The sequence below is a fragment of the Erithacus rubecula genome (assembly GCF_903797595.1).
Source record: "Erithacus rubecula genome assembly, chromosome: 1".
In the NCBI taxonomy this organism is placed as follows: domain Eukaryota; kingdom Metazoa; phylum Chordata; class Aves; order Passeriformes; family Muscicapidae; genus Erithacus; species Erithacus rubecula.
The window spans coordinates 26,060,323-26,077,272 of record NC_136658.1 but is presented as its reverse complement, the minus strand read 5'-3'; the positions used below and the strand labels follow the sequence as shown (position 1 = coordinate 26,077,272).

At 53.5% G+C, this 16,950-nt stretch overlaps 1 protein-coding gene and 1 pseudogene across 2 annotated transcripts; one reads left to right on the top strand and one right to left on the bottom strand.

Moving 5' to 3' along the window:
- Positions 1-395: 395 nt before the first annotated feature.
- Positions 396-11,348, top strand: ACRBP (acrosin binding protein). Its single transcript, XM_079315597.1, has 10 exons — positions 396-548; positions 1,256-1,468; positions 4,007-4,101; positions 4,208-4,307; positions 4,515-4,794; positions 9,834-9,966; positions 10,145-10,324; positions 10,426-10,593; positions 10,673-10,759; positions 11,197-11,348. Exons 1-10 carry the CDS (start codon positions 503-505, stop codon positions 11,323-11,325), a joined length of 1,431 nt encoding a protein of 476 aa, XP_079171723.1. The 5' UTR covers positions 396-502; the 3' UTR covers positions 11,326-11,348.
- Positions 11,349-12,295: 947 nt separating this feature from the next.
- Positions 12,296-14,892, bottom strand: LOC306807104 (annotated as a pseudogene). Its single transcript has 5 exons — positions 14,365-14,892; positions 14,122-14,168; positions 13,860-13,996; positions 12,762-12,850; positions 12,296-12,457 (listed from the first exon to the last, which is right to left on the bottom strand). The product of its transcript is annotated as an uncharacterized misc_RNA (transcript).
- Between the last annotated feature and the right edge of the window lie 2,058 nt (positions 14,893-16,950).

Sequence of the window (16,950 nt, the reverse complement as noted above, 5' to 3'; positions counted from 1 at the left end):
ACTCCCCGGGAGCTCAGAAAGCGGTGTGCCTGCCTGGGAGGGATCAAGCCAGCTTCCCAACCACGTCCTGGAGGAAGCTGGTGCTGGGACGCTCCTGGGAAGGCGGGGAGTGCTTCTCAACCCCCTGCAAATGGAACAGATGTTGCCTCCTTTCCCCCGCATAAAACAATTTGGGGTTTAAGGTACCCCACAGCTACCACTTTTGGGGTACCCTCAGCCTCAGGTTGACCTGGCCAGGCCTCAAATGCTGCTGTGGGTCGTTCCCAGCCGCCGCCGTGTCCCCAAACAGAGGAGACGCTCCCGGCTCGGCCCCGCTCGTCCTCGTCCCCACAGCGCGGCGAGTCCCGACCCTGTGCGCGCCCCCGCCCCGCCGTGACACCGCCGCCGTTCCCACCGCGGTGCCAGGGAATGGTTCCACCGTTGCCAAGGGCAGAACCCGAGCGCTCAGACCGCCCTGCTCGGTGTGCGAGTGACTCCCACCCGGCCGCCGAGCAGCTCCACGATGCTGAAGCGTGTGGCAGGCACATCGCGGCTCCTCTGGCTGCTGAGTAAGTGCCTGCCCTGGCCGGGCCGCCTCGGAGCCTGGCGCTGGAGCCCCTGTTCTGCTGCTGCCACAGCCCTGTCTCTCACAGGACCACCCCACTTGGCCACCGGCCGTGCTGGCTCTGCTCTCCCCAGGGAGGGGACAGAGGAAGAGGCGGCAGGAGAGGGGCCCAGCTGGAGGCAAAGAGGGGAGGAGATGGAGGGATGTCCCCATGGACAGGGATGTGCCCATAGCATGGTGCAGGGGGCAGGGGAGCCACCACCACAGTGGGTGTCTCTGGAGGCTGGGGCTTTTGGAGGGAAAAAATTTTAAAAGCACATCAACACACTCCCTCCCAAAAAACCCCAAACAGAAAAAAAAACCCACCAAAAAACCTTCCCCCACAAAAACACACATACACACATAAAAAGGAAACAACAAAACCAAAAGTAAAACACTTCCCCCCAATCCAAACCAAGCTCACAATAAAATCTGACTTTAAAAGTTCGCTTTTTTCCTTCCTGTGTACTCTTTTCCCCACTTTTCCCTGGGACTCCTGGTTGCCCTAGCACCCTGCAGGCAGAGGTGATGGAGGCCAGCATCTGAAGTGTTTGTCCCAGCACTCTGCTCTGTGCCAGCAGGCGGGAGCAGGCCAACCTGCCAGCTGCTCCTCCATCTCCACCCCCTTGTCCCTGTGGCGGGCAGCGCAGCCCATCCCCTGTCTGTCCCCAGGTGTGCTGACCTTGCCGACGGCCGCTGTCGCTCCGCCGGCGCCGCCCACCCCGGGCAGCCCGCTGTCGGACCGGGAGTACCGGGAGTTCTTTGTGAAGCTGCAACCGCCCTGGCAGGCCAGCATGTTCTGCCTGCTGCGCCAGGCGTACGGCTGCCTGAGCCCCACCGTCCTGCACCTGGACCGGGAGGAGAACCGCGGGGAAATCCCCGAAGGTAAGGGCAGCCCCCACCCCCAGGCCCAGAGGAGCAGTGTGGCTGTTCCCAAAATGCCACAAGACTGTGGGAATGGGATGGGTTGGTTTGTGCTCTACAGCCCGAAGAGCAGCTTGGAGCAGAACTAGAGCACACTGGCTTTTGTGGCCTCTCTGGGCATCCCTTTCAGTGCTGCACTACCTCCACGGAGAAAAGAAGTCTTTTCCCAAAGGGCAGCCCTAACCTCCTAAGCAGGAATTTGCATGGCTTTCCCCCCACTCCACGTGCTGTCTGGCACCACCACCAAGGGTTTTTCCTCTTGTAGGTTTCCTTCAACCTTAAGGGTTGCTTATCCTCCTCTTCACCCAGCTGAGCAAGCTCAGCTGTCCCAGCCTCTCTTGACAGCCACTGCCACTGCAGTGGCCCTTCCTTTCTCCACATCTCTGTTGGTGGGGTGGCAGGAGGAAAAACTGGTCACAGTTTTCTCAAGCTCAGTGTAGTTCCTTGTCTCTTACCAGCTCCTTCCAACTTCATCTGAGGGTTAATGTAGAATCTTGGCTCATGGGCTCTCGTAGATCTTTAAGAAAACTTGAGATGATAAGCTGCCTTTTTAAGTGTTTAACATTTCAGGAGCCAAGAAACATCCCAGTTCAGAAAGCACCATAGCAACAGCACCCTTCAGATCTCTGCAGTCATATTTTCCCTGCACCCCTGCATCAGAGAATTTAAGTGGTATAATTATATCTGTGCAGCTGAAAAACTTGGGACTACTTTTGTTGTATTTTTCTTCAGAGAAAAAAAAAAAATAGGAGCAATTTTCTCATAAAAAAAAATATGTCTTTATATTTAGATATGAACGTCAATGAGCTGAATGATCAGCCAACTGTGCTTATTTGGACTGCTGCTTGAGGGCAACTATTTCTTGCTGGTTTCTGCAGCTGTGTTGGGGGAACGAGTCACACCCAACATCACCAGACCCAGGGATGAATCCTGTGCTCCTCACTATCTTTTGGGCACCTGCAATCCACTGTGCCATGGGGCTTCATGCACCCAGGGTCTGCCCCTGGTTCCTCTCCTCTTGGTGCCCAATTCCCCAGCACTACACTTTGTCATGTCCAGCCACACTCCCACTGCTGCTGCCTTCAGAGGCTCAGTTGTCAAGAGCAGAGGCAGCTGGAAATGCCAGGAGATGGGACAGTTTTGCAGGTTGCTCTCTCTACCTTTTCTCCCATCCCTCAGCCTAACACACCTACCCAGCAGAATTTATTCCCTTTTGTGTTACCTTTTTTCCCAGTTTGGGGGCTATTTGGGCACATTTCAGCCAGGCTGAGAGGTGGAACAGATGTGGCAGAGTGTGTGCCCTCTCATGTTTATCCTCTGCTGTCCTCACAGAGCCATAGCAGTGCTGTCCCCAGCCAGGTATCCATGAGCATTAATTGGGCCCATTCAGGTGCAGTGCTGACGAAGGCAGTCACCTTGTGCTTCAAACAAAGGACAGTGTGAGGATCTGGAGTGTTCCCTGCAATACCTTGTGATTTAAACAAAGGATGGGGAGGGTTTCTGGAGCTTTCACTACAAGCTGGGCGTGTTTCTGGGCTGGGATCCTGGCGTGTATCTGAAATTCTACTTTTGATGGTGCAGCTGTTTGCTCAGCACAAGAAGTGAATACAGGGTAAAGGATGGTGCATGAGCAATAATATCAGGAGAGCAGTGCAATTCACTGCTAATGCCCTCCCTCTGAGCCAGCAGTTCCCCTGTTCTCACAGGCCTATGTACCAGCCAGGCCATGCACTCCTACAGCAGAGGGAGCACAAGATCACCCAATTCCTCAGGGTTTTCTGCTCTCCTGCACACCCTTGGCTTTGCTGCAATCTCTGCAAGAGCTGCAGCTCTGGAGTCAGTGTGTTGGCAGTGCTGGTCAAGCCTGCAGTGTGTGTGTGTGTGTGTGTGTACAGGCAGGCTTTGCAGCACTCTGGCCCTAAGGATCCTCCTCCACTCCCTGCAAGGCTGGAATCAGTGTCAAATTACATTGCCCTGAAGAATTTGTCTCCTCTGGAGCCCTCTGCCTGGAGAAGCTGTGGCAGCCCCATCTCTGACCCAGCAAGACCAGGCTGGATGGGTCTTTGAACAACCTGGTCCAGTGGAAGGAGTCCCTGCCCATGGCAGGGGACTTGGAACTTGATCTATAAGGACCCTTCCAAACCAAACCATTCTCTGGTGCTCTCAGGCCCAGTCTGGTCATTTTTTTAACCTATTACATCACTACTTGCCTTTTTTCTCTTTCATAAACCTAGCAAGGAGCAATAATAGAAGCATCAGATTCTGGAAACAGGAAGTTTGTGTCTCTGTCACAGAGAATATAACTGTGTGAAAAAGGGCAGAAGGACAAAGTGAAACCCTCAGGGGTCTGGAGGGAACAGGGATGTAGTGCCTGGAATCAGGAGTTCTAACAGCCCACGGCTGTGATCATCACCTGAGGGCATACAGCTTGGACTGCATCCATGAGCTGCACCTCTTGGTGCACCCAGGCCTGTCCCCATCCCACATCTCTGTCCCTAGGGCCAGTCTGCAGTGAATTTCCAGAGATGAAGCAGTTCCAGACCTTCTGCCAGTTCGCCCAGTATCGCTGCCTCAAACAGCAGTTCTTCATCAAGGTAAGGAGTAGGATGTGGCATGGATGGGGGGGAGTATCTCTGGGGAACTGGAAGGGTGAGGAGGGAGGGAGGATAACAGAGTCACGTTTCTCCCTCCTCCACGCAGCGAGTCCCATGTTCGGGTGGGTCTCTAACAAGCACTCTCCCGACGGAGCCGTCCAGCACCAGCTCCTCGAGTGAGGGCACAGGCGCCCCTGTCACACAAGGTAGGGCTGCACCGAGCTGTGCAGGGCACCCCTGCTCACCTGCTGCTCTCCTGCAGCTGCTCTCCACCCCTGCAGCTTTCTGTCCAGCCTCCAAAAGCTGCCCTCCATCCCTCTGTCTCACCACCCAGAAGCAGCTTTTCTGTCCCTGCCCATGCCCTGCTGCAGGACAGTGCAGGAGACCTTCTCAAGCTCTCTGTGCACTGCTAGGTCAGAAACCACCGTCCAGGGAGCACCCCACAGCCACAGCCACGCCAAAGGCACCCACACCCTGGCAGAAGAGCAGGACTACGCACGCAGCAGTCAGGGCTTCTACCTCACCTTCCAGGACGGAATCCCCTGAGGAACAAAGCCTGAGGAAAAGCATCTGGCACCTAATCCATTCGGCCCTTTCCATGGATGCCTCCTTGGACAACAAGAACTCCTCTCAGAACTCCACTAGCTCAGGCCCAGGACACACATCAGAGCAGGAAATTCCCCCCCAAGGCAGGTGAGGGGAAGTCTGCTCCTTCTGGGTACCACATACCATCCGTGTCACATGCACACCAGACAGCAGCCTCAGGGCATCCATGTCCCTGCTCGGAGCAGTAGAGGGTGTGGGCAAGTGTTCTGGAGCAAGCTGTCCCATCCAGAGCAGGAATGTACTAGGGAGTCCCCAGGCACCCCTCACTCCAGCACAAAGCCAGCAGGGAGAGAGTGATCCAGCACTGTTAGTGCCTGAAAATGGCACTGACCTTGCATCCTGAGCAAAGTGAGTTTAGTCTGGGCCTGAGCTGCAGGCAAGGCTTTGTCCCATGCCTGTGTTTTGCCACACTGTGGCCATCTGCACTGTGCAATCACCTCTGCCCTGTCCTCCAAACACAGGTCCCAGGAGTCTGGGTGATGTGCAGAAATAGTATCCTCGCAAACACAGATCCTTGGGTTTGCCTTGCTGTGCTCCCTGCCTCTTGGTGAGCAAGGCAGATGTTTCTTACAGCAGCCTGACCTGAGGGGAGCAACAGCAGCCCTGGGCTAGGAAAGAGCTGAGGGCACAAAGCTGTGCAGGGCCACTACTTCTCCTCGAGCATGTGTGCCTCTCTGCACTCTGGATGTGTGCACAGCTCTTCCTAGGGTGTTTCTGGTTCCCCATTCTGGTTTTGGAGGCTGCATCACAGCAGTTCAGCACACAGCCTTGCCCCAGACCAGTTGCTGCAACCCTTTCACACACGCTCCTCAGTCCCCCTGGCCTAGGGATGCATGTTGAACTCTTCTCAGCTGGTCTGCCTGGATCTGTTTGCCTCTGCCCTCAGGTAGCTGGGGCTGGTAACAGAGAGAACACCTGCAAAAGGATATTGTGCTTTCACTCAAATTTTCTTTTTGATCCTTGTGGCTGAGAACCATTTGCTTTGACTGACATGCAAATATTTTGCTTGCCAAGAGAGAAAAAAAAAAAAAAAAAAGGTGTCTAGATGTGGTTTTCATGGAGAAGTCATTTTGGTTTTGCTGTCCTGCAGGCCAGAGATGCTCCTGCAAGTGCACAGATTTTGCACCTGATTGCACATCTGTGGTTTCTCCTTAACACTGCCTACCACCACCACGGTGCAGCCAGAGGTTCCACTTCTGCTTTATGTCAAGATGAATTGCATCATCTTGCTAAAGCCCTAACTGTCTTCTTGCAAGCCTCTAACATATGTCATCCTCCTTCCTAATACTGTAGGAGGCTTTCACTGCCTGGAAAAAGTTTTTCTGGCGTATGTGCTCTCAGGCAAAATTGTGTTTCATTGAGAATTTTGTTCTCCCTGACTCTGAAACTGAGCCTTGCTGTGATTGAGTTGTACTGGGATTACTGGGGGACTGCTGTGATTGCAGATGACACTCGCTATTCTGCTGCGGAGTTTCTCAAAGACACTAATGCTGACTGTGTGTCTGTAACCGGCAGCCGAGCCCCATCAATCACGCTAAGCAAAGCTTAAACCCCACTGAGGATAAAGAGGCGCGATGGACCGCGCCTGTCGGCTTTGCCGCTCGCCACATCCCGCCTCCTCTCAGAGGGACTTCAAAGCATGACCTAAAAAAGGGGCAAAATGCCTGGAGGCATTTCCATTCCAGCACGAGGAGCAGTGCTGGGTGGGACTGGTGGTTGTGCACCGGCGCCTGGTTTAACACAAGGTGGGAAGGGTTGTGATGAGCACAGATCCCAGAGCTGTGTGTCCTTCCTAAGGTCTTACATCCAGCAGGACATGCATCCCTCTTATTCATGCCTTGTGGCTTGTGGCAGCTGCTCTGGCAGCTTTTCCAGCTTTCATAGTGCCTGATGAGGCCAGCTGGGATCTTTAGAGAGAGACAGGGCAAGGGTAGTACTACAAGAAGGATCTGCAGCACTTTCCTGTGGTCTTTCTGGTAGTGGTGAATCATTGGGCAGGAGGGGGAAATGACAATTATTGCACCTATTTTCTATTTTTAGTCCTTATTGTGCTTTCTGCTTTATTTCCCAGTATTTCCTCTCCTCTGAGTTAGCTCTAAACCATGATTCAGTCTTGCAATAAGCTAAAGAGAGCTCTGTAGCCCTTACCTGACAAAGCTCGTGCAACTCTCATTTCCTGCAGCAACTCTGAGTGTCCCTTTAAAACACCCCCATATTCCAGCTCTGTGTGCACTACCCAGTGATGGGATTCAGCATTTGGGTACGTGCAAGGACATCAGCCTCCCTTCCCTGCTTTTCTGTCTGCTCAAAGAATTGTATTTGCCCTTTTCCCCAGAGCTTCCCACTGTTGTGTCATTTGTCACTACAGCCCTTATACCCCTTTCAGCCTCATGGCTGTCCTGGATCCAGATCTGATTCTGTTGGTATTCACACGTGGATGCTTACCTGTGGTTCATGTGAGCCCAGCTTCCCCAGCCAGGCTGCTTTGAGCCCTCTCAGAGTCCCAGAATTGTTAGGGGTGGAGATCATTCTGTCCAATCCCCAAGGAAGGGTCACAGAGCAGGTGACACAGGAACCTGTCCAGGTGGGTTTTGATTGTCTTGAGAGGGAAACTCCATGACCTCCCTGGACAGCCTGTTCCAGTGCTCTGCCACCCTCAATGTAAGTAAGTTCTTCCTGATGCTGAGGTAGAACTTTTTGTGTTTTAGTTTATGCTCACTGCTCCTCATCCTGTGGCCAGGCACCACTGAAAAGAGCCTGGCGCCATCCTCTTGGCACTCACCCTTGAGATATTTATGTGCAGGGAGAGACACATACACTCCTGGTGACTCCCCCTCCTCCTCCTGCTTTACCTCTCCAAACAGTCCTTGTGGTGCTTATCTACTTCAACCCCAGAGGCTTTCATTTTAAGGCCAGACCCTTCATTAAAAACACCATCCCCAGGAAAAAACCTCTTTTTGAATTATCATCACCCATAACCAGCCCTGGCATGCAGTCAAAGATCTTTTTTTCTCTTTCTGAAGCTGTTAAGAGTGGCTTTTTCATAACTGGTTTTAGTTTCCTGCAGCAACCCCCCAAAATCAGAAGTTTCCAAGTGCTGGGAAGCTGCTGTTCGCTCCTTATCTTCTTTTCTGCTCGCCTCAGGTGCTCACTGCACCTCAGCCAGCCAGTATCAGGAAGGTTCAGCAGCTGAAAGCTAATGGCCCAAATCCCTGTCATTACATGGCAGGGGAGGCGGATGCTGCTCACCAGCACTCTGCAGAGATAGCACTGAAGCAGGCTCTGTGTGTCCTTCCACATCCCGAGATGCTGAACTAGGATAAGCTGGTACCTGAAGTTTTCTCTTTTGCTTTAGATCAATTGATGATCTCGACCCACAGACTCTTCTTAATCCTGGGAGGTTTTTTCACATTCCCTTTGGATCTTTGCCTCACAGAACCTGCTAGGCTGTTTCCAGGGCAGTGGTTAGGACAATAACATGCAGAGGTACTAAGCTGGGGAGGGATTTGCATTAGGAAATCGCTTTAGATAGACCTATCCCTTTCCCTGAAGCATGGTGAAGCTCTGTGCATCCACAAACAGCTCAGCAGCGTGTCAACGAGTGGAGAGAACCAGCAGCAGTGCTGTTACACTCACCCAGAGGTGGTAAATCACCTCATAAATTTGCAACTGTGAGGCCAGAAAACCTCGCAGCAGAGATGGAGAGCAGAGATAGAGGAGGAAAAGGATGTGAGAGAGAGCACAGCAGAATTTCTTGGTAAACTCAGGCAGGTGGCACAATTCAGGTTTCTGTGAAGCTCATCTCTTTTAACATTCAGGTCTAGGAATGCCCTGACCCTGCACCCTGAGCTTCCTGTTCAGCACAGGACATGAAGTCATGTCTGGTGAGCCCTGAAGAAAACAACTGTGCTATGTGGTTGAGCCACAGACTCCTCTCCTAACAGAAGTTTGGGATATCTTTTTGAAGTCTCTGAACTGTGGAGGAAGCACTCATCAGCTGTTGCCATGCTGAACACCCTTGGTGTCAGGAAGATGCAGTTTGCTCCTGATTTGAACAGATATTGCCCCAAATTCCAGTCACCAAAAGTCAATACTCATCCACCTGCTGACAAGGAGAGCTTTCCAGCTGAAGCCCTCCTTGGTAAAAGGGGTGACTGACTAAGTGGATACCCACTGGTGTCTTTGCTCAGCTGAGTGATGCTTTCTCAGCTTCTGCCTCTAGGTGAAAGTTTTCCAGGCCTTCATCTTCATCACCTTCCTTCAAGTTCTTCACCTCTTTTTTTTTTTTTTTGTTATTTTTAATATTAATCTGAAGGTCTCCAAGAAGTTTCAGCTATTCTCAGGAAAGTTTGTCCATACATGTTAGCCCATGCATGGGTTTTAAGAGCATTTTAACTTGGACAGTTGCTGCTCTTCTTCACTCTCTGTCAGATCAAACTGTGTTTATCTATCACTGGCTTTGTTTCCAGACACAAGAGGCAAATATCTAATGAGCATGTTTACCTCTTCTGCATCATTGATGATGATTGAAACCAACCATCCCTGTCTGCTAACAGTTCCATACCATGTTTACAAATTCCATTGCTCCTAAGAGATACCAAATATTCTCATTGCTCTCATCCCATTGTTCTTACATTTTCTACTTTTAGCTACCCATGTCAGTTTGGATGAACAGTAAATTCGTGGTTAACAAGTTTTTCCCCATTTCTGTCAAATACTTGGGAGGAAGGCTTAATATATGACATCCTCCAGACCCAAATGTGGCTGCCCCACATTCAACACTCAGCAGACATCTAACAGACGTCTTCTCACTGTGCACTGGGATGAAATAAGGCAGCAGCTGCTGCAGGGGCCCTGGGGAAGCTCTTCAAGCTGTGCTCCTCATCCAGTCCCTCTCACATGCCCCCAAAAGCACAGCAACCCCTCTGTAGCCTCTGTGTCACACAGGCACGTACAGACCCTGCAGGGAGCCCCATTCCTCTCTGCAGTCTAGCCAAGATCCAAGGTTTCTTTGGGAAGGGATTTTTTGCTTTGTTTTGGGGTTGTTTTCAGTTTCTAACTAAAGATGCATCTCTTCAGTTTGTGAAAAGGAATGAGATGACTCCCTCCTTCCCTTTCCTTGCCAGCCTTCTAGCCCTACAGAACGATGAGGCAGTGCTGATCCTGTGCTACGCAGTGCTGGAGGGAAATTGCCTCTCATCGATGCTCACCATGGCCTGGAAGGAGATGGAAAAAAGAGTCATTGGGTTCGGAGACTTGGTAAAGACACCAATGTCCACCTCTGGCCCCCACTGTGTGTAGCCACCTCCTGAGAGAAGCTGACCTGGGTGACCAGGGAGGCAGGCTCCAAGCCAGGAACATGGCAACTCCCCAGCCTCCTCTTCTGGGCGGTTCTCGGTCTCCTGTCCCCCCTGACTCCCTGCCGGATCCGCCGCAGGTGTGTGACAGCTTTGGGCGGCACCACGAGGACCTGTGCCCCGACTGCGCTTTCTGCTCGCTGAAGAGGGAGCAGTGCCAGAACATTGAGACCCTGAACCGCGTGCACTGCGACTCGGGCAGCTTCTCCACCTACATCAACCCTCAGATCTCAGCCCAGCACAACAAAATAGAGGGCAAGGTACCGAGGGAGCGTGTCCTGCTGCTCTCAGCAGGAGCCTGGACTGGGAGCTGGGGGAGGGGAGGAATAAGCATGGCTCACTTTATCCTGCCCCTTTGCAGTCCAGGTCCCCACAGACCATGGAGCACTACAACTTGGACTTTTTGAGAGGGATGAGGATGGAGTACTGGTGCAGCCAGATGGCCGTCTATAGCTGTAGGGACCCTGCTGTTACTCTCTGGCTGAAGGCAGAGTATGATGCCTTCCAAGACAATGATGGCTCGGGAAAGGTGGGTGACCATCAGTGGATGTTCCCATCCCTCCTTCTCCTCTTCCTTCTGTGACCTTTATTCATTTCTTGTTCGCCAGATCTGCGACTCGAGCGGTGTTCAGCATCCCAACTATTGCATGTTCAAGAGCTACCAGTGCCTCCGGAAGAGCATCTACAACCAGAGGGTGAGAAGCAGCAGTGCTGCCTTTTGCACAGCCTGCTCTTTTCATGGCTAGGCCCTCCACAGCCAGCCCCAAATCCCTGCTGGATTCACTGGCCCACTGCTTTTCCTCCTAGGAGGACAGAATTGGGTGTGTTTGGGGGAGGTGGCCCCAGCACGAGTGGGGTGTCACTGGTGGGTGGGATTTGCACGGACAATATGAGGGGTGCTATACCTGTATACCCATGAAGGGCAGGATCTCCCCCATCTGCTGGAGCTTCCCAGGCAGTAACAAAACCCCAAAACACCAGAGCAGGACATCTGTACCCTAGCAAATACTCAGTTGAACTGGTCCTCCCCTCTTCCCCCATCCCAGCCTGCAGTTGCCATGCATCATGGAGGTCTCTCTCAGGGAAGGATGGGCAGTGGTAGCCCTCCTGTGAGCCCAGGCTCTCCTTGCAGGTGACTCGTGTGCAGTGCAAGCAAGACAAGGCCTACCGGGTGCTGAGTGTGAAGGAGGGAGACAAGGAGGTGAAGCTGTGGCAAGAGAAGTTCCAGAGCCTCTCCGGGCAGCAATCAAAAAATAATTAAAGTTCATAAAGACCTTCAAAATAGTCAATTCCTTTGACCAAATACCACCATGCCCTCTAAACCATATCACAAAGTGCCACATCTACTTTTTTTTTTTTTTTTGAATACTCCCAGTGCTGGTGATTCCACCACTTCCCTGGGGAGCCTGTTGCAATGCCTGTTCACCCTTCCAGTGAAGAAATTTTTTTCCTGATATCTGTTTGAACCTCCCCTGATCACAGTTTGGAGCATTTCCTCTTGTCCTGTAGCAGGTTGCCTGGAAGAAGAGCCCAACTCCTACCTGGCTGCAGCCTCCTTTCAGGGAGTTGTAGAGAGTGATCAGGGCTCCCCTGAGCCTCCTTTTCTCCAGGCTAAACAACCCCAGCTCCTTTAGACACTCCAGACCATTCACAGGCTCTGATGCCCTTCTTTGGAAGCACTCCAGCCCCTCAGTGTCTTCCTTGCAGTGAAGGGCCCAGAACTGGACCCAGCACTGAAGGTGTGGCCTCCGCAGTGTAGAATACAAGAGGACAATCCCCGCCCTGTTCCTGCTGGCCCCAGTGGCTGGTAGAGGCCAGGATGCCATTTGCCTTCTCAGCCACCTGAGCACAGCTGGCTCATGTTCAGCTGCTGTCCCCAGCACCCCCAGTCCTTTTCCTCTGGGCAGCTCCCCAGCCACTCTGCCCCCAGCCTTGGTGTCTGGGGTTGTTCTGACTGAAAAGCAGGACCTGGCACTTGGCTTTATTGCACCTCACCCAACTGGCCTCAGCCCATGGATCCAGCCAGTCCAGATCCCTCTGCAGAGCCCTCCTGCCCTCCAGCAGGTCAACACTCCCACCCAACCTGATGCCATCCAGGAACTTGCCCTTGATCCCTTCATCCAGATCATTGATCAAGTTATTAAACAGGACTGACCTCAGTACTGAGCCCTGGGAAACCCAACTGGTGACCAGGTGGGTGTAACTCTGTCCATCACCACCCTCAGGGCCCATCAATCCTGCCAGTTTGTAACCCAGCAAAGAATGCACTGGGTCAGGCCATGGGCTGCCAGCTTCTCTAGGAGTATGCTGTGGGAAGTGGTGTCAAAGGCCTTACTGAAGCCCAGGCAGAAGACAGCATGCACAGCCTTTCCCTCCTCCCCTAGGCAGGTCACCTGGTCATAAAAGGAGACCAGACTGGTCAAGCAGGACCTGCCTTTTATGAACCCATCCTGGCTAGGGCTGCTTCCCTGGCTGTCCTGTGTGATTGCACTCAGGATAATTTGTTCCATGACATTCCCTGGCACTGAGGTCAGACTGAATGAGGAGAGCCTCACTGTGGCAGTTGCTGGAACTCCTCTTGCAAACATTTCTCCAAAGGAACAGCCAAAGGAGCAGCTGAGCACTGGAGAAGGTGTTTCCAGGAGGTTGTGGGATCCTATCTGCTTTGGGCAAACCTCTGTTGCCCCCCCCCCCAACCTTTCCCTGAGGACGCTGGCAGAAGGGAGGCACCTTCCAGCAGGTGTGCACCTTGCAGGAGCCAACACGCCATGGCACCAGCACTGCACCTGCACGGGGGCCAGGAGAGCCTCTGGAGCAGCAGGCAGCTGCCAGCCTGACCAGGGGCATCCTGCCAACACCTCCCATGTGCTGCTGCTCCCCCAGCACTCCACCCATGGGGGGGCAGGAGCAGGGACGGGAAGGGAAGGGAAGGGAAGGGAAGGGAAGGGAAGGAAGGGAAGGGAAGGGAAGGGGAAGGGAAGGGAAGGGAAGGGAAGGGAAGGGAAGGGAAGGGAAGGGAAGGGAAGGGAAGGGAAGGGAAGGGAAGGGAGGGAAGGGAAGGGAAGGGAAGGGAAGGGAAGGGGAAGGAAGGGAAGGGAAGGGAAGGGAAGGGAAGGTAAGGGAAGGGGAGGCAAGGCAAGGCAAGGCAAGGCAAGGCAAGGCAAGGCAAGGCAAGGCAAGGCAAGGCAAGGCAAGGCAAGGCAGGCAAGGCAAGGCAAGGCAAGGCAAGGCAAGGCAAGGCAAGGCAAGGCAAGAGCAAGAGTATCTTTTTAAGCCAGGTCAATATGAACAGAAGGTGATCCAGTCTGTGGGAAACAGGATGGTTTGGGTCTGTACCATAAATCCCTGAGGCAGAGTGCTGTTCTGACCTGCAGACTATGGGGAGGGGAGCAAATCTGGCCAGAGGTGGAGGATGTTCAAGGGACCAGATCTGACTACGGCCTCTGCAGGTGTCTGTCTTTATTGAAGAGAGGCTGGAGAGGCAGGAAAGCCCTTCAGAACAGAAGAGAACAGAACAGAGTAAATTATTTCCTAAATCATAGCTGGGGTCTGTGCAGAAAAGGAGACTGCACAGAGTGGAGTAGGGGAGGCTGGGATGCCCCTCCACACAGGCAGGAGCCAGCTCAGGGTAACCAGCACTGTGCTGGGCTAGGAAAGGCAGCAGGATGCAGAATCCTCTGGGAGCACCTGGCTGCCCTGAAGGGCCTGTTGGGTGTGGGGGCTGGACTGAGCTCTGCCGAGCCAGGGAGAAGCCCTGCAGCCAGGTTTGCTCCCAGCCCATGATCCTGCCCTTACCATCCTGCCAGCCTCATGGTTCTGCAGTTTAATGAGCGCTCAGCTGGAGACACCGTGGCTCCTCTCGGGGCTGTCCACGAAGGCCTGAGAGAAGATAATCCCATAAAGGTTATCAGAGCAGCCTGACCACTGGAAACCTGCAGAGGGAAAGCAGCCTTGAAACAAGGAAAGAGACTGTCTGGTCTGGTCTGTCTGTCTTTCTGTCTCCCCCACAGACCTTTCCCTCTGCCATCTGCTCCCTGCCACCTGCTTCTTCCTTCACCTTCAGGGCTGACTCCTTGGATCTTGTGCTCGCAGCCACACTTGTGGCTGCAGGCACAGGGCACAGCAAAAGCTGAGACAGTGTTTGTGAGAGCAGACTCCCCTGTGCCTGCAGCGGGAGCAGAAATGGCTCCAGTCTGCAGAGGGCAAAGGCACTTACAGGGCACAGTGTGGGAAAAGAGGCTGTCACTGCATGCAGGAAGGATGGAGACTGCTCAGGAGAAATAGATGTCAGCATGTTCACTCAGTGCAGCTGCTCCCAAGGCTGGAAGTCAGTGAGTGACATGGCTCTGTGGCAGGGTGGGTGACAGGGTCAGGGAGAAAATTTGCTAGTCTGCAGAGCTGGCACCCAGATGGTCCAATGGGACCAAAATGCCAAATTTGGCAAAATGGGAAGAAGTTTCTCCAGAAAGCTGATATGTGTGAGAGCACTGAGTTCAGTTTGCTCTGTACTGACAGACATGTTCGCATGTGGAAGAAGGCACTGGCCACTCTGGGGATGGGTCCAGTGTGAGCTTTGCACACTAGCCCAGGAAAGGCTGATGTGTCAAGGGGACAGTAGACATACTGGAGGGACACCATGCCAAGCCTGCCCATGCCACTGCTCCCTTGCTGACCTTGGATGGTGGTCTTGCCCAAGACCTGCAGCCCCTGCAGGGTGGAACAGTTCCAGCAGCAAGAGTGGAACTGGTGCTGGCACTCACAGACAGCCAGCTCCATGCCATGCTTCATTCCTCCATGGCTGCCACCTGCCCTGCTCTTCCACCAGCCCCATCAGGCCTCCACAGCCCCTGGGGTCTTGGAGGAATTCCTGCAGGGAAGTCTGCCTGGCCAGGGATCTGTGGGACAGGGGAGAGGTTCAGTTGCAGATGGGCTACAGCCAGGGCCTTACATCTGCAGGACTAACCCTCTTAGAGCAGAAATGGGGCAGGGAGGGGGATGTGGCCTTGTTATCTGTGAGTTGGACATTCTTGCTCCCCATTCTGGTCTGCACCTCTTCAGCCTTACTATCCCTCTCCCTCCATGCTCCCACAGATGCCCCTTCTGCATTTTGGTTATCCAGATTCCTTCTTCCACCCTGTTCTCACCCTATTTTCTTTGGAGACAGCACCTCCTTAGGTTGCTTTCCAGCCCAGACAATACATGCACAAAGCATACTTACAGCCAGGTCACAGCAGTGACGTGCTGCTCATGGATCAGCACCACATACAGCCACACTGGCTCCATCCTCTCCATGGCAAAACTTCACCACTTTCAACCTGGTGCAGCAGCTGCCTGAATTGCTGCCTGTGGCTTCCCACAGTCTCTGCCCAACAGTGGCTTTTACAGCAGCTCCAGCCCAGCACTACAAAGCAGTGACCATGGGCTGTCCAGGTGTGCCTGCCAGCATCAGAGACCCTGTAGCCCAGAGAACCCTGCTGGGTTGGCCCTGCCAGGTCATCCACACCAGTGCTACAGCTCATGGGAGCACAGAGACCTTCTGCCTCCCTCACGCACATCCACTGCTCTTAAAGACACTCCTTCATCTGCCTCCTCCAGGCTGGAGATTCTTCTTTTCTACCCTGCAGCCCACGTAGCTACAGCAAACAGACACAGCCCAGCTGCTCCCTGGCTCTCTTAACTCTTTCCCCGGCAGGTCTCCCTTCACTTCCCTCATTTTCTTCCTTGCCCTTCTCCTAGGAGGCACCATGGGGTGGCTACCCCCCTTCTCATTGGGTGTCCCTTTCCTAAGAGGCACTGGGAACCCAGGAAAATGTGAGCTGTGACATTTCAGGGAGCTGAAATGTCCTGGGACAAAAGACTGCCATTCCCCCAGCCAACCCGGGAAATGCCAGCTGTTCCCACAGCCTTGGAAGGCAAAACTCCTCCACACCACAGGTTTCTGCTTTTCCTCTCCAAATCATTCAGAAAGTGAAGCAGGGCTGCTCTGGCCCTGCTGTGGTTCTTCCATAAAGGGATTCACACCTTTGTTCTGCTCTCCCACGTTTTGCTGCACAAAGAGGTCTCAAGAGTGCTGTGGTTTATCAGTCATCCTTTCAGACCTGAGCAGCCTCTCTCTTGTGGCGTGCATTTCACCTCTCTCCCTGCCTTCCCAGCTCCCTGCATCCCTCCTCCAGTTGGGTCCTTGCTCCTGCTTTCTGGAGCCAACACTCCAGGGTGGCAGGCATGTTGGGATCTGCAGCATCAGGGTGTAGCCTCCAACACACACCCCAGTAATCTGGTCTTACCTGCTGCTCACTCAGACAGCGGTGAGGAAACGCTGGGGGTTGAGCTGCTCTTCCCCACGAGCTGAGCCTGAAATAGACAGCGAGGGGCAGACGTGTGAGCCCACCCGGGTGAGGGGACACAGAGCTCGTGGGCTGATGCACCGAGATCCGGGGAGGTGAGTGAACTTGGCTGGGTGAGGATACTGTGGGGCTCACTGGCTGGGCTGGGTGCCACTGTGTCCTTGTCTTCTCACACGTGGAAAAGCCAGGACTGCCGGGCTCAGCCAGATGTGTGCTCATGTGTGTGAGGGCTGAGGGCTGCAGAGGAGGGGGAGGTTCCCACAGAATGTGTCAGACACTCCTTAGGCAAAGGACACCCCCCGTGGCATATCTGCAAGCGTTTATCAGCTGCAACACCTTGATGGGAACTGAAGAGAACAAAAGCCGTGAGAACAAAGATCCCAGCAACTAGTAAGTGAGAAAAGGGGTCTGGTTAAAAAGGGGAAGCACTGAAAAGTAGCAGGGTGAGCTCAGTTGTTCGGGTGCTATTCTGCCCACCAAGGATTTACGAGCAGCAGGAACATGTATCCCTCGCTGTGTCATCCCCTGAATGAGGAGTCACT

Coding starts and splice junctions, on each gene's coding strand:
- ACRBP (XM_079315597.1), top strand. CDS start 503: ATGCTGAAGCGTGTGGCAGGCACATCGCGGCTCCTCTGGCTGCTGA. Junction 4,795..9,833: donor GAAATTCCCCCCCAAGGCAG/GTGAGGGGAAGT, acceptor TTTCCTTGCCAG/CCTTCTAGCCCTACAGAACG. Junction 10,760..11,196: donor AGAGCATCTACAACCAGAGG/GTGAGAAGCAGC, acceptor CTCTCCTTGCAG/GTGACTCGTGTGCAGTGCAA.